The sequence below is a fragment of the Squalius cephalus genome (genome assembly GCF_949319135.1).
Source record: "Squalius cephalus genome assembly, chromosome: 16".
In the NCBI taxonomy this organism is placed as follows: Eukaryota; Metazoa; Chordata; class Actinopteri; order Cypriniformes; family Leuciscidae; genus Squalius; species Squalius cephalus.
The window spans coordinates 10,621,887-10,639,933 of NC_137137.1; the positions used below are offsets into that span (position 1 = coordinate 10,621,887).

The following is an 18,047-nucleotide window of genomic DNA, read 5'->3' on the forward strand; positions in this document are numbered from 1 at the left end:
GAGTAGATGTGAGCTCTATGAGCTCTCGGGTTTATTTCAACTAGCTAGGCCTAATTTTATTACATTTTATTCTATTGTTTAGTAAATTGCTTTACTGGGTTGTTATTATTATTTTATTAATAACCATATTTTATAAATATTTGCCCAATATAATATGTTATTGTTTTAAATGTATTTTTATAGCAATGCCTGTTCCAAACTCCCATGGAACATACAAACTGATGAAATGCATAGAAAGCATCTTCATAATATGTAAATATACGCCTGTTTTTGTGCTCTGATAAACAATCATACGAATAAAGTTAATATTAGACTATGATACTTTGTGTGGTCAGATAAGTTGTCCTAATAACACATAAAATAGACTCTGTGTTTTAATAAACAATAATTGAAGTCCTGAAAAAAGCATTACAACGAATGACCGTGGGACATTTGAGCACTTTGTTTAGGTCCCTAAAACTCCTGTAAACAAACAATGAAAGGATGCTGACCGTTATCATCACAAACAGAGACGTTTTCAACCCCCTAGCCTGCAAACAGAAACAACACAACCCCAAAGTCCATGAGAAACAATCCCTCACCGATAACAACAATAACAAGTGGGTTTAAGCCCATCTGTCCTCTTTGTTTTTCGTCTGCAGAGCCCGGAGGCTGTTCATCACAACAGTGGAAGTATTTCTAGAGTGAGAAACTAACGGGAACCTCCGCCTACATGGAGCCGATCAGATCCAAAGCCAGCGTGTGTGGTAAACAGACGAGTGCGATACAGTATTGCAGTAAAATATAATCTAAAAGCATTATTTGTATTCCCCACGCCCTCCTCCTCCTCCAAACTCTTTCTTTATCCTCCACTCCAAGCTCTCTTTCCCCCTCCCTCTCCCTCTCCCTCTCCCTCTCCCTCTCCCCTCTTTCTCTCTAGAAGCTCAAAGCCGCAAAATCAACAGTGTGGCAGGAGGCAAACGCAACTTCTTACCATTTTAGCTTTCCAAGCGAATTTCATGGTGAGGGCCTCTCTCATCGTCCGGTAGCGGCATTAGAACACAGCCCAAGTCCAGAGAGAAAGGGTCAAATGTTTTCAAGTATAGTAGGCTACGCAGAGCTATCCTATGTGGATTGTCCTCCTTCAGCGCACACACATAGTCCGTCACGGATGGAGCCTCAAGCTGCCAGTGCTCGCTCTCTCGCTCTCTCGCTCTCTCTCTCTCTCTCCCTCTGCTCTGCCGTCCACCCCCGCTCAGTAAATGACACAACTCCGCCCACTGCGCTCCCTCTCCCTCCCTCCCTCTTTAGTCGTTTGATTTATATTTCTTTTTATTATTATGTAATATTGTGTATATAATAATATAAAATAAAAATAACAATAATAATATAGTATATAATAACAAAATAAATGCCAGAGAAGTTAATGTGACAGTGCACGCAAAATTTTTTAATCAAATCTGTCTTCATCTATTCACCTTCATGTGGCACCAAAATCGTATTACGGTTTTTCATATAATGGATGGTGAATGAATGCAGCTGTCAAACTCCCAAAAGGTCAAAAGTCAGTGCCATGCAGGCCAATTATTGCATGGTGGAATTTTAGGTGAACAATTCATTAAAAGGCCTCATGACTGTAGTTACTAAAGAAAATGATAATAATTATCATGCTATTGTAATGAAAGGTGAAATATTTTTTAATCTTTCAAATGGCAAGATGGGATGTTTCTGATGGGATTGGATCTTCTTTTTTGTGGTTGGTGTAATGGTATTTTTATAAACTTTTTTAATTAAAAACGGCAAAATTTGACAAATAAAAAGTTGAGTAGGCTTTCACTATATTACTGTCAGTCATTTAATATTACTACTATTGAAAAACAGTTGTTATATTTATGTTGTTATGTTACAATACCTTGCTCTCTTTCCCTGTTAAAACGGAAGCATCAAGCTATAATTCATATTTGGCTTCTGTGTACAGTAAAGCCCACTTTCTTTGATTTGACTATAGCCATATCAATCAATCAAGCACTGTTAGACCGGTGAGACAGAACAGCCTAAAAACATCCCAACAACACCAAAGTGGAGAGTAATGAGGTGCGGCAAAGCAGCACCAGGAATATCAAATATTGAGGGAACCATTTTTAATGACTGAGGAGAGGGAGGGATCTGTCCCCCTCACTGTCTATAATGGTTACAGCTCTAACTCAGAGACAATATGAGGAAGGCTGACGCTGTATTGTCTAGATCCCTTATGTGCAGGACATCTGGATTTTCATTTGTATTATCGCAGGAACCTGGATGAAATTAGCAGGTGTCATGTGGGCCTTAACACACACACACAGACACACTTGGGTTCTCATACGTCTAGCTATACATGTAAGCTTTGCCATAAAGAATCAGTGTGATCATTCAAGCAGCCACAGTGGGGAGCACAATAGAAAGCTGTTCAATGTTCTTTGTCCTTCAGTTCTATCTTAACAAGGCCAGTGGTGAGATCATAAATGTCAAGGGCTAGTTTTATGAAGACAGATTCAAGAAGTACTTCCTCAAAGCTAAACACATTTTACAGGCAATCTTGCTCCATCACAAACATTTAAAGTTTATATTAGATTGACTATTCTATTTAGCCATTCAGCAGAGGATATTCAAACTAAAAGAATAACAGTACGATCATGGGCTTGATTTTGAGTGTAGAGGTGCATATGAAAAATATGGTTGCATTAGTTAACATTAGTTAATGCATTAACTAAAATGACCTAACAATGAACAACAGTATTATAAATCTTTGTAACACTAATAAAAATCCAACTGTTCATTGTTAGTTCAGGTCCATTAAATAATATTAACAGATACAACTTTTGATATGTATTAATAATTAACTTTTACTAAGAATTATAAATGTTTTAGAAGTAACCTAACTAGTAAAACACTAACAGATATTATACTAGATTAATATATATTTTTAATTTTTTCTATGCATCTCAATTGGCCAGTTAGCTATTTTTTCCTAAAGTTTGCATTTTGTTTTTTTTGTCCTATGTCTTCTGATTTATTTGGAGTTGATGGAACAGTTCAAATCAATTAAGAAAATGTATACATACAATTTAGATAAAATTATATTTTACAAAAAGCTGGAAAGCTCAGAACATCAGAACTACCCCCCCCCCCCCCCCATGTTAGAAGAATCTACTTAAAAAGTCAATAACGATAAATAATTCACTTTAGTTTTATATGGTACTTTTAAAGGTTGCTTCAGAAGGCACCCTCCAAATAAAAAAAGTCTAGTCCAAGAGCAAATAATCAATAATTTCCACTGACATGGAATTTAGTCAAGCGCTATAGTCATTCCCGGTGTTAAATATCCTAGACGGAGTCTGCATCCAAAAATGTAGGCACCTGACTTGTTGCCTCGCTGCTTTAATGACTTTGCAGGCAGCGTTTGCACATGAAGGGACTTCATGAAACTGATTTCGGATAGACTTCTGAGGCAACATAACGGTTTAATGATCTACAGCAAAAAAAGAGAGATTTTTGGTGATTACTAGAAAATTACAATTGTAATTTCTCACTAGAAATTACAAAAAAAGTGGAAACCGTTGGTCAATTTATACACAAACTGTCATACATCTGCTGCATTCAAAAATCGAACTAGGTATCTCAGGAGACAGGAAGTGAAGCTAACATTGGATTCGGACCTGCCCTGATGCCTTCCTACCTTGGAATGCATTCTCAGAAGGCAGCATTTTTAAGCTTTCGGATGCAGCCCTAGACCGTGGTTAATGTTCTGGAAAGCAGGACCAAGATTGTATTAGTAAAAGTGCGTGCAAGTAACCACGGGAGAAACCTGACAACCTATCACACGACTCCCTCAAACCACACTAACTCACCCTCACCTCCATGCACCATTGGCTGTCTACAGTCACAACAAATTCAATAAAGTGAAGTGTGTATAAGCAGAGACCCCCTCGTGTTCAGGTCAGAGAAGGCTGGTCAGCGAGGGCAGTGGGGGCTTCAGAGGGGAAACCCTCATTCTCTGGGATCTGCTCCAGTTCCCAGGCCGGTCTGACTGGGTGTCCTCTGCTCGGCTGTTCCTCGGGGGTTCTGGGAAGCGTGGAGGAGCAGTGGGAGAGGTTGTGACCTTTTGGCCCCCCTCAAGGGACAGCTGTTTGCTCTCAAAAGGGAGTGATGTCATTGCAGTGCACAACAACAAGGCCTGACAAATGGCAGGCGCTTGGGCCGGACCCGGCTGACGCACACACACACGCACACACACACACACACACACACACACATACACACACACACACACAAACACACACACACACACACACACACACACACACACACACACACACACACACACACACACACACACACACACACACACACACACACACACACACACACACACACACACACACACACACACACACACACACACCTCTGATCTCATACACAACTATAGCCCTAGGGAATAGATAGAGATGTGTATCTATATGAAATAAAAGCACAACACCACTACATAGTGATGCCAATCTCTAAAGGAAACACACTATATCATTTGATTACATAAAAGGTGTGGGAACTTAGTAAAAATTTAGGAGGTGGTTATTGAAAAATTGATCGATCACTAATCTGCAACCTGTTTAAGCAATGGTTTGGCAAAATTAAAATTTTATCATCATTTATTCCCCTTGATTTTTTTATTTTTTTATATTTTTATCTGTTAAATGATTTTCTAAGAAACGAAAATGTGAAAATGTTATTTAGTATATGTACACGTATAAATAAATAAGATTAAATAATACAAAATTAAATAAACTAGTGTGTGAGTAGTGTGTTTTAAGTAAATTTAGGTGTGTCAATACATCTCACACCAGATTTGACATCAGCATCATTTGTTTTTTATGTGATGGACCTCTATTATGGTACTTTTGTCTTGTTTGAAGCGTAACAGGCCCTTTTTACCATTCACTTTCATTGAGTGGAAAAGAGCAGCATGAACATCCAGCCTAACAACCCCATCTGTGCTCTGTGAAAAAATCATTCAGTTTTGGTAAAACGAGGGTGAGTAAATGATGGTATGTATAGTTTTCATTTCTGTGAGAACTATCATTTTAATTGACCAATCTATACACTCTTCTTGACACAAAATGTTTCATTTGTGTTTTCCTGGTGTTTAGTTTCAGGTGGGGAGGCATGGGGGGTGGGCTTTGGAAACAGGCTTAAAGGGAATCTTAGGGGGCATGTTTAGACCCCAATGGGGAGGCTGAGGATATCTGTCCTGTCGACACCAATAGAGACATACCAAGTCTAAACCTCCCTGGAGTACAATCACAGTCTCCAGTCAGTCTCTCCTCCTGTGGTGGACTCACACACGTAAACACACACACACACACAAGGCCTGTGAAGCTATGGAGCACATCGACATGAGTAACGAGAGCACTGTTATTGCACCACTGTGGGGGGAAAAAACACACATTCCAGGAAATCTCCCACTTCCTGCCTGCAGCCTCCCAACTCTATGTGCCCGTCGTCATTGTACCTGACTGACGGGCCAGTTATCATGTCTACACTGCCAAAGGCACTCGCAAAAACCTGAGGGATGAAGAAAATGCAGCCGTAGCCCGTTCTGTGTATGTATAGGGAGATTTACGGTCAGATTTTGGACTGCTGTGTTGCACTAGCGTCACCAGAAGAGTTATAAGCTGAGCTGAGCTGACGCAGGCAGAGAGAGCTGGAGCTAGAGGGCGCTGGGAGGAGACCTTCAATGGTAGCGTATCTCTCTGTGTTATGACGTGCCAGCCAACACAAGTTCTTTGTTGTTATTTGCAGCGGTGAAGTCTGATAAAAATCTCAAGATTAACCTTAATCTGTGATTCACAGTTCTCAAGAATCTGCAATCCCTTGTTGTCACAACACCATGTGATCATCATTTTCATTATGCAGCTTGCTTTTATCAACTTCACCAGAAATCAACACAGTCTATGCAACAGAAATCACTGCATGTGTTTGTAAAAGCATATACATATATATATATATTAAATGCTTTATGTTGTATTTATTTGATCAAAAATACATACAAAATGTGTAATTTTATACAATTTTATAACTGTCTTCTATTTTATATTTATTTTAAAATGTAATTTTATTCTTGTGATGGCAAAGCGTAATGTTCCGCAGCCACTTAAGTCTTCAGTCTTTTGGTGCTCATTAAACATTTCCTACTAATATCAATGTTGAAAACAGTTTTATATATTTTTTGGAAACCGATAAAAAAATAATAATTCAGGATTCTTTGGTGAATAGAAAGTTCAAAAGAACATAATTTATTTGAAATACAAATCTTTTGTAACATTAAAAATGACTTTACTGTCACATTTGATCCATTTAATGCATCCTTGTTGAATAAAAGTATTATTTTATTTAAATCATATTCATCCCAAACAAACTACACTACACTTCCTGGCATACAACTCTTTCTGCACTATGTCAGAGCCCGTCTACGGGCATATTCATATTAGACATTCTCTGACTATGTGCACTTTTCGAAGTACGCAAATTTCCTCACATGCACTTTTACAGTCTATGCACATGCATCGAATACCCATATGACCTGCAAATGACATATAACATTTAACAAAACGTGCAGTTAACAGCCAAAGCACACTGCATGGAATACTGTAACCCATAATGCAATGCACTCCACACCATCTGACCTTGCATTTTCAGCATGATGAATTAAAAATGCTTAATTAAACTCACAATGAGTTTTAAAAATGCAAAATAACTATTTGTTATGCTAAAGTTGCTGAATTAAACATGCAAAGAGGTTGCCACAACAAAGTAGCTTATATCGTCTTAATGCGTAGGCTACTGTCTGTTTTGTAAAAATATTATAAAACGGTTAGTTCCAATCCTTTATTCTGATTGGTCAATAGCAGTGTTTTATTCATGATAAAACACGGCTATGACCGCTTCACCCAACGGTTCTATGTATCACTACACAGCAACCACTCTTATCAGCTTAAACATGTTTGTTGTATCAAACATTGATATTGTTCATTGAAGCTATATTAGAGTATTGTGAGAGATCGAGTAAGCAAGTGTACCTGCATTTACAGTTGACATAGCATTTTCCTTCAGGTCAGTCCTATATTCATTAAAAAAAAAAAAAAAAAACGTTTGAATGTCCGCTGCGATATCTTGTCCTCTTAACAGTTAACAGCTAACTTAAGGGTGTTAAGTTTTCCCGTGCCTATAGTCATCTGTCAGTTGCGTATTCCTTCTCCGTGATCACAAGTTTGAGTCATAGGTTTGAGTCCTATCAATAAAAAAGTCTTCTCTACGAACTGACTCACTTATAAAGACAGTCTTTGCCGCCATCTATTGGCGAAATAATGTAACGTTAGTTAACTTCTGTTGCTGTTTACGGTCAGGGACTATTTTTTCCAGCGGAAGGAAGCCTTTTAGTGATTTTACTTCATGAAAGTTGCATAAATTCATCTTTTTCGGCTTTAATATTTGTATTTTGCGGTAACCATTTGAGAAAAGCAATAAGGTATGAGAGGCTGCTGTATCGTGAATAAGTCACGGCTGTTTGTTTATTGCTTACGCTACTACAGTAGGCTATGCTAGTAACGTTACTCCATTACAAACAAAACAAAGCATTTGTTTTATTTGATTTTTTTTACTAATTTCTTCTGTTTTCTGTTTTTTGAATGAGCTGTTGTCTTTTCCACCTTGCATTACTGTAATCAACTAACAGAGATGAATGAAGAACTGAAAGTCCATGAGTAGCTCCTGGGGTTTTCAGATGAAAGAAAATGAAACAAAACAAAGAAGAGAGCAGCATCTTCCCCACTGAGCACCATCAGCAAAATATGCCACAGTGGAAACTCTGTCATTGTGAAATATGTGGTAAAAACAAATCTTAGCGTCCTCAAACAGCTGGAACTTTGAAGGACTCTCGTAAAAACACGCTTCCCAGAAACTGTCATTCCAGAATGGCGCATGTGTGTGAGAAAAGGAGAGAACAGTGTGTGTGTGTGTGTGTGTGTGTGTGTTTATGTAGCCTACTTCAATATTTTTGTTTTACATGCCCAGTAGAGGGCAGTGTGACACGATTCTGCTAATCTGCTCAGAGTTAACAAGTAGCAACTACAACAAGAGAAAAGAATAAACAATACATTTATGCTCCAATGGTAATTTGAGTGTTTTACATTGTATCCAAGAAATATGTCACCCTCCCTTTTGTTAGTTCGCATTCTCTCTTATTCAGTGTGATGCAACCTTCTCCGTCATTTACCAGCAGTGTTTTCTATCAATCCTGTTTTTATCATTTTTTTCTACATAAATGTGACACATCTGGGTCGTCTGGTTTTTAATTAATAGCCATTCACCAAAAAAATTATACAACAACACATAGCCTATTGTGCATACTACACCTTAACTACTCAAGAGTCCCTTCAGATGAACAAAAAAATCTGTTTTTTTCAGAGGTTTGTCGTGTGTGTATCATAATAACAGAACCTGACAGTATCTGTGATATCTGTGACAGACATTAAGATTATTATAATCATTAAAGTATGGGTTTTATATTCTCGGATTGGTGAAAAACAGGAATAATCCTGGATGGCATTCTTTAATGACTAATGTGGTGGCCAGTTGTTTGCAGCGTGTCGTTAATCTTCTCCTCTGACCTAGAGCTAATAAGCTTTAATTAGCCAGTGTGGTCAGTCTGGTTTGGGCCCCCACGTTGGCAAAACCATCTGCCACAACAGACAAACAAACAAACAGATAGACAGACAGATAACCTGTCTGTCACTGTCTAGCTCTCTCAGACAGTCTATCTGACAGCGATTCTGCTGATTCAGTCTGTCAGGAGTGTGTTTGCTGATCAGAGAGTTAAATAACTTAGCCAGTGAACATCACTGGGCCTGACCTTGTCTGCTTGAGTCTCAACCCCCTCCATCCATCCCTTCTTTTTCCTTCTGCTGCCTCTCTGACAGAGGGGGCAGTAAGCCAGGCCACATGACACGGATCAGGAAAGAGGGAATGAATGGGGGGCTGTAGGAAGGAGGAGGGAGTTGTTGTTTTTTTCTTTTTTGCTGTGTGAGGGCTGTGTGTGTTTGTTTAACTGCTGTAGTGACCTGAATGGTTCCACACCTGTCCTACCACAGCTAAGATGATTCACAGACCTCCCAGAATGAGAGTTTATAGGCACATACACTCAAGCACAATATCTTTACCGTACCTCTAACACACACACATTATGCTCCCTTACGATACACACATTTGCACACACCGATGTACCCATAATCCCTTGCTCTAAACACATGGATTATACATTTTCTGCCACAGTTGAGTGATTTCCCTTCGGACTTCAGCCTGAGGTGTCATGTCAGACTGAGGGTGACAGCAGTCATATTATCAGCTTTATTAACTTGTTCCATTGTCATACTCATTGAACCAAATGTTCAATAGTGCAGTCATGCAAACTTACAAATCTATGGTGAGTGCTATCCATTATAATACTACAACATCTAAAGAGCATGTCATATTAGGAAAAGCTCTATTTACACTGCAATTAAAAAAAAATCACATTAGAATAGTTTCTGAAGGATCATGTGACACTGATGACTGGAATAATGGCTGCTGAAAATTCAGTTTTGCAATCACAGGAATAAATTACATTTTAAAATGCAAAACAGTTATTTTCAGTTGTATAATATTACTGTTTTTATGGTATTTAAATACAGCCTAGCTGAGCATAAGTCTTACCAACCTTAAACTTTTGAAAGGGTATTTGCTAGAAATATATCTTTGCAACATATTTTATGAAGAATTTATAACAATAATGTTAAATGCATAACAGAAAAGCAAATGTTTAAGTTTGCATTTGAATTGTATGTAAATTAATGTAAAATGATTAGTCTCAAAGCAGCCCCAGTAAGTCAACCATATTGTTATGCCCTGATTTATGCATTTGGAGACAGCAGGGTGAGAACAATAAATGATCAATGTGAGAGAGAGGTAATTGGATTGAAACATAAGATTTCCAGATTGGAACCTGCATCTCCCACATGAGCACCACATCTCTGCTGGAGCACGAACCATCATTCATGACAAGATCACTTATGTAAGCTCTAGGCCTTGTGCTTTCTTGTTACCAGTTGCACAACTTACTGACACTGAATTACTGAATCAAATTCTCCATCCCAACGAGTGACTCACTGAACATAAGCAAGAAAACAGTGACTAGCAACCAACCATAAGTGTCACTTTCAAAAAACACACACTAAAGCAAAATCACAAAAAGAGAAGTGATGCAGAAACAGAGAATACTTAGTTTGCGATTCCTATATTCAGCATAATTCCAGACACGCGCTTGCGGTCTGCGCAAAGCTTCCTCAATGTATACTGACCTATATTGACTTCTGCAGAGTGAATGTAAGCAACAGGACTGTGCCATTTAGGCTGAATATATGAGTGCATTGACCCCAGTCTTTGATCACTTGACTACAAGTGGCGAGGCTTTGCAGAGTCAAGCAGAAAACCAGCAGCAATATCAGCATTTATGGCTAGTATGTACAGGGAGGGACGAAGAGCGTCATGACCCATGCATCTTGAACTTTGGCCACCATCTTCATCATTATGGCCACAAAAACAAAGCCATTAACGACCATTAAGGCCATATAAAAATTTAACTGCCAGGTTTTGAAACTAGCGAAGCAGGTTAAGGATATGCACGTATAAAGTCGTAAAATGCTACACACGTGAAATCAGAAACGTTATGCAACTCTCTCTTGTCTCTGAATGAGCAGATTAATTGTTTTCCAGTTAGAAGCAGTAGTGGAAGGGAATAATAATCGCGTGAAGTTATTCCGAGATAACTTGGAAATGGGAACAGTGAGAGGGAGTGAGAATGTCATGGCTGAGGTGAAGGGTGGCTGGGGGTCCCACCCGGCATAATCGAGAAATGAGAGTTTCAGAGCTGTGGGACGTTTGTGGGAGACAAAGTCATTTTGTGTTGGTCTATGTATGTGCGCATATCTGTGGGTTTGGTATTTAATTGAATGTGTTTGAATGGATGTGAATGAGTGCATGTGTGTGTGAACTATGTTGAATATGTGTGTGGACTGGACTCCATGGGTGAGCGTAGGGTAAAGTGACGAGGGAGCTCTCTATGGCCTCACTGTCAGAGAAACAATAAGCTGTCTGAGGAACAATACTCGGAAACTCTCCTGTGTAAGAGGAAGAGACTTGAAGCAGGAAGCTGGATAAGGATGAATCTCTCTCTCTCTCTATATGTCTTATTCTCCATGACTGTTACATACTACCAGTAAACATTTGTGCCATTTATGTTTCTCATTAGCTTAAAAAAGAAATTGATCTCAAGGCTTATGCTTTAATGTATTTTATGCTTACTAAGGGTGCATTTATTTGATCAAAAATACAGTAAAAAAAATAATAATATTGTGAAATATTATTCAAATTTAAAATAACTGTTTTTTATTCTAATATTGTTTAAGATATCATTTAATTTTTAATGACAAAGCTGAGTTTGCCATTAATTCATACTTTTGAATGGTAGGCTAGTGCATCGCGGATTCCACAAAAATATTAAGCAGCTGTTTTCAACCAATTTATACTGTAATATAATATAAATGTGTGTAAATAAATCTAGAATATTTTTACTTTCTAAAAAGTTTACACTATTATTTATAGATTTAATTTTTACTATACTAGTAAATATAGGTTAAAGTGATGAGAGAACTCTCTATGGCCTCACTGGCAGTGGAACATATATATTATTATGTCGAATTATGTAGCCTACGTTTTATTTTTATTACGTATTTATTTAGAATTATATTTTACTTCTATTTGTATCACTTTTTTCCTATGAACTTTTCTACAGACCCCCTGTAGTGTTCTGACAAATCTGACTTTTTTGTTGTTGTTGACAAATCTGCTAGGTTAACACATTTACCTTTGTAAAAAAGAAGCCATAGCCTACTTAACATGAGCTATCAAACACTCGCACACATATTCCCATTCCCTCACTATTTCCCTCTCTCAGCGTCCATCATTTATAACTCCACCTTACTGCCCAAATCTGTGCCCTCCCTCCAGCGATGTTATAATGCTGAGTTTCATTTTGTATAATACAATGACAGTTTCCCTGAATTGAAACACACCGTTCTGGTCAGTGCTGGTCAGACAAAGTCACCAGCGGTCAACTCCAGTGTTGAAAAAGTGCTGACAGAGGGAGCTTTCCCCGCTCTGAAACCCCCACACACCATGACCACGACCACATAGGCTACACACAACCACACACACCCCATCCTCTTAACAAATTCGTCTGGTCAGTGTAGTGGCCAGACTAATCTAGGGGCTTTCTTGAGGCAAACATTCATTGTTGTTTTTCCTTTTCACCTCTAAAGATGATTCAGCTTCCTTGAATGGATTGGCTCACATTCAAAAAAGAAATGGAAAAGAAAAAGGAAATTTTAGTTTCATTTACCCCCCCCCCCCCCCCCCCCTCTTTTTTTTGTGGAAAAAAAAAAGAAGAAGAAGAAGAACGTAAAAAAAAAAATACCGGAAGAAATGACGATCCGTTCTGTGCTTTCCCTTGGCATCGCCACACTAGCCTGTCTATTCTACACCGCAGAACATAGAGCGACCAGTTGAGTTTAGTCCGATTCTGGAATGAATGACTCATGTGCCGGTTCTTTGAACCAAAACCATAAAGCGCGACCAGTAGCTGGAATCCCATTCCCAGGTCTCCTTAGTGAACCAAAACATAAAGCGGTAGGCTACCAGTGTAGAGTGATTCCCGAACTAATTATTTATATGCCTTAATCTTAAGACTCTTAATATGTCTTAATATAGTAGCCTAAGCTAAGTAATTTTTTAGTGAATCAAACACATAGCCTACACGTTACAATTTACTGAGCAATGTTGCATGGCTCATACATCTAAATCAGTCTGGACTGGTTGTCCATGACAAGTTGTAGCCTACTTAAAGATTGTACTTAAAACAAGTAGCAGCCTATAGTTGTAGGCTACGTGTAATTAGTCAGAAGTAGGCCTATATTTTAAAAACAAATAATGAAATATGAAAGCATAACTATTGCAAGCAATGTGAAATGCAACTTTCAGACTGCTGCATAGTACAATTTTATTTTTTCTATGCTTAAGCCTTTATGCAGACTAAAAGCCATACACAAATTAAGTTGAATTCAAATCAGTTTACTGACCATTTAACTTTTGATTCTTCTTCTTATCATCCCACAACTCTTAAAGACCCCAAACAACAGAGCCCAACTCAGATAAAGTCCATTTACATGCTGTTGCGATTAAAGGCAAACCGCTAAACAAGGAGCTACAATGATATACCATCACAGCAGCCTTCAACACACATAAGTGACTGACCCAGTATCGAGGGCTGCTCTCAGGTGACCGTGGCTGGTACCTCTGCAGGGACACCCCTCCCTCTCCATCTAGGTCCAGGCAGTGTGGGATAGGTGGCCAGGGGAGCAGCGATGCCAGCGGGTAGTGCGAGATCATGATGCCCGTCCAGGTTGCCCACACATACTCAGGGCTGTAGAGAACTGGTGCTCCTGTGATGAAGGTCTGTGTGTTTTCGTGTCTGTCTGTCTCTGGAGGGCATTCCCACTTGCGGTCTTCCAGAGGGTGCCCTTTTGTCCTTTCGTGTAAAGTGGAAACAGTCTGACAGATCTGTCTTTAGAAGTCCACAATTGCTGTTTCCCAACACGTACAAACAAAGTCTCTCTCTCTCTCTTTCTCTCTCTCTCTCAACCTCAGACTAATTCGAGAAGAGGCTGGCAGCTTCTCCGCTGTAGCCACATGAGTGATTAAAGTCTATTGTTTTTTCTCTCTCTCACTTCAAAGTAGGAGGAGGGGTGAGCGATAAGCCCTGCCCCTGCACTAATACCAAGATTGTGCAGAAAGAGGGAGAGAAAGACGGGAAAAGAGAGAAAAGGGGTCTCGTGTTGAAGGAGGAAAACTGAGAGTAGGTTTAACCAAAATAGTGTTATTTTAGCACATTTCTACAATATAGTTTAGTGTTAATTCTTTTAAACTATAACCACAAAAAGTTACATCTATATCAGGCAAGTTTTTTTTTTTATATGCTCTTCCCAGAGCAGCAGTTAGGGAGTCTAAATAATAGACAATAATTATAATAAGCATAAAGCTTTAATTATCATTCTAATGAGAATATTGGAAAGTTCACATTACAGCTTTAACGATAACGATACACAGAGGAACAATATCATTGGAATCACTTTCAGAAGGATGTTCTCCAGCTGATGAACAATAAAAACATTAACAGCCAAGTGACTTTGAAGAGCTTGAGCATTTAAAGTGGCAGACGACAAAACGGCAGCAAACACAACAATATCGTGCGTTGGTGTGGACACTAATGTAATAATCGTTATAGTTCTTGGTGTGAACTGGCCTTAAGGGTTGAAAGAGGACCTGATGGAGTCTTCTCAGTTAGGCAGTAGCTGTTAGTAAAGAAACTTTCCTGTTAACCAATAATTCAGCAGTGTGGCCTTTGTTACCAGGACCAAAGGCAAGGTTTCACCTGAAGAGTGTAATAGCAAGCATGTGACAAAATATTTTAGACTGGGGTGGGAAAAAACATAGTTAGAAAAATGCATATTGATTGATATGTATTGGAATTGGATTTGGTAAAGTATTGACGCAGAGGACGACAGCAAAAGCTGAGGGTATCGTTTTGGACAGGGCCTGTATTTATGGTTATAGCCCTGACTGGTCAGCCATATGTGAATAAGTAGCTAACCAATACACACTCATGTACGTTAAGGCATACAGTACTTGGGACTGTTAATAAGACACAGAGTTTAAAAGCTGTAACTTCCGACTGTTGCAAAAATGCCAGCAGCAGATATGTGAATCAGTAACATAAAATAACAAAACAGCAAGATCCGGAGGGTGTTTAACACTAAGTTTAGAACTTTTCACAGAATTCAGACGAGTACACACGCAGTGAGCTCACTTTATGTTATGTTCTGGGTAAAGTATAACTTTAAATCTGTGGAAAGCTTCCATGATATGCTGTCATTAATGCAGGCAATCATTTTGACTAGTGCCTTAGGTTGCAAAAAAAGACATTAATATAATGCATTTACAATGGAAGACATTTCAGAGGGTTTAAAAGCAGAAATGTCCCGCTTTTTGATATGATAGCACTCAAAATTACATTTTCAGTACAATGGGTTACAAGGTTCTAGTAGTGGTCGGACTACTGCTCTAGGTGGATAAACTAAATGAAATAAAATTCTGACCAATACTGATAAAATGATAAAATACAGATAAAATACCTATTTATTTTTTGGTTGACAATTAGTTAAAATTCTATACAATTTTGTCTAAATAAAATAAATACTAAATAAAAACTATATCTACAGTAATAATTTACAGTATGAAAAATGGATATTTATTTTAAGATTTGTCAAAGGTGCTGTGTAGTTAAATGAATGTTTTTAAAGATTAACCTTAAAGTTATCTAAATGTAAAAATAAGAGAAATTAGCATGCACAATTAATGATATAGCCTAAAACCATATCTAATATTGTCCATTAACTGATAAAGTGATATATTGTGCATCCCGAGGTTTTATTACATTAGTCTCATGTCAACACGTATAATTCTTGTCGCTGTACTTTTTAGTTTATTCCAGTGCAATGGCTTCTGCTTTCATAAAGAAAACTTTTGTTTGTTTTTAAAGAATGAGAGACGAGTCCATAATATTAAATGAGGTAATACAAAGCTTAACTTCTATACAATCCTTAACATTTTGCAACCCAACCATGAGGGGTATGAGCTTCAAGCTTTATATACGCTCTCTCTCACCATGCTCACATTCAAAAGCAAAGATTAGAGAATAAATCAGCCAATTAAACCAGAATGCCATTGATTTTCTCTTTCATATCCTCAGGCTCCTCATCTATTGTTCAATATTTAAGAGGATTTTATTGTGGACCACAGAATGAGGGACCTGAATCCCCTCGCTTTCAACCTTGTGGATTCCTCTCTCACTCTCCCCCCCTCTGTTCCTCCTCCCTCCTTGTTTCCTTTCTCTGTTGTTCATTCCAACTTCTGTCCCCATGGCAGAGCTCAACACCCATCTGAACTGTTTTGAAATTTATCAGCTTCCAGAATCTCTCCGTTGGTACATTTTGATCTATACAGTTTGCTGACATAGCCATAGTGCGCGGTCTGCAGAAGTTTACACAGCTGGCACAATTTTTTGGCTTTTACACTTAAACTCAGACACACACTTAAACAATTTATATCACCCAAGTTATATTCCTTATTTCACACTACAGTTTGGCAACACAAGACACGCAAAGGCTATGTTAAGAACTAAGCATTGTTCACACCTAAACAGAGGAACATCCATGAACACATATTCAGAAATGTTTTTCAGTATAGCTGTTTTTATCAGCAAAAAGTGCTGATGAGGGCATCCATGAGGGACATACTGGACATAAAACACTCTTGTAAATCACAGGATTTAGCTCTCTGAGGGTAAAGTTCACTAGGACTAGCAAGCAGTATATAACTATCAAAACAATTCCAAGTAAGTGTATATCAAATACCCTAAAAGAGACTTCAAATGTGAAATAATATGGCTTAAAATAAAATATTTGTTTCTACCAACATATTTATGCAAGACCAAGACATGCTACAAAAACGAACGGTGTGCTCAAACTACTGCTGTCCTCTACCACCATCAAGTGGACAATAGAGGAATCGCATACACGTTACAAGTAGGCTATCCACAAGTATTCACCATTGTGTGCCGATACCCCAGCAGAAAAGTGACCCTTAAGGTCATGGATAACTACCGCCTATAGCCTAAGTGTATGCGTTGTTATAGTGTACATGAAAGGGGTGGAAGGAAAAACATGAAAATAAACTGAGTGTAAACATTTGTTTGTGTAGTTGTGCGTGAATGCAAGACTAAGAGGCACTGTTATCCGATTCCTACCAGAATAATAAAAGCAGATTCGGAGTATTTTACATCTGTGTTTTTCACAATATCCCATCTTCATTCCACGGAGTCTGTAGTGTCGCCTCCTGGGGGTTTCAAGTTGAGATATGACCAGTGGAATAGCTTGCTCAACTCGAATAAGCAAGGCTTGGCTTACTACTCATTTAACCCTCCGGCCTCCGTGAACACTTTCATTAAAGGAGAACTCCGGTCAATTTTAACATTGAGCTCATTTTTTTTGTAAATTTGGAGTGCTGTCAGTACAGAGAACAACGACAAAAATCGGTGTTGCCTACACCGTGTTATCCTCTTTTTAAAATTTGCACCCTGTTGACTTCAATGGGGCAAGTTTTAAACCTGCTTTTAGCCTCTTAACATCCTTGATATATAGCATGTTAAAATTGTCACTTTTGAGGCCTTTTATGTTCAAACTGGAGTCAGACAAAGATGGAGAGACTCAGGAAGTGAGTCTTTCGTTCTTCTTCGGAACACAAATTAAGATATTTTTGATTAAAAATATCTTAATTTGTGTTCTGAAGGTGAACGAAAGTCTTACAGGGTTGGTACATGAGGGTGAGTAATTACAGACAGAATTTTCATTTTGGGGTGAACTAACCCTTTAAAAAGCAATTTCTTTAAAAGAAAATATCTCCCTTTGAACTTTGAGCGTCAGACTTTGCAGATGGTGTTTATGCTCAAATAGCAACATTACACACTAACTAAAGTTAAAAAAGTGAAATCATAATCAACCACCCCTTTTAAGGACTAAAACAAATGGACATTCCTCCAGGGTTAGTGACATCACTAACCCTAACATTTACATAAACCCCGCCCCGGGAACATGCAATCCATGTTGAGAAGAGGAAGAGTTGTTGTAGTAGAGCACATTTGTGAGTCTGCTTAAGCTGTCGCATCCGTCTTTTCACATGCAATACAGTACGTAACAAATGCAATAGCATGTCACTCTGTAGGCATCTTACAACAGTTCCCACACGAGTGATTTTATAGATTATCATGA

The 18,047-nt window shown here is 38.4% G+C and overlaps 1 protein-coding gene across 2 annotated transcripts in view; it reads right to left on the reverse strand.

Moving 5' to 3' along the window:
* rgl1 (ral guanine nucleotide dissociation stimulator-like 1) overlaps positions 1-13,860 on the reverse strand; it is a 28,452-nt gene extending 14,592 nt beyond the window's left edge. The window contains exon 1 of one of the 2 annotated variants that reach the window (XM_079896402.1): positions 974-1,216. In XM_079896402.1, coding sequence (XP_079752528.1) covers positions 974-1,018 — 45 coding nt within the window. In that variant the 5' untranslated portion in view covers positions 1,019-1,216. Of the gene's footprint in view, positions 1-973; positions 1,217-13,416 lie in introns of those variants that run through there. The other variant, XM_079896401.1, reaches the window with a different exon arrangement.
* Positions 13,861-18,047: the final 4,187 nt, after the last annotated feature.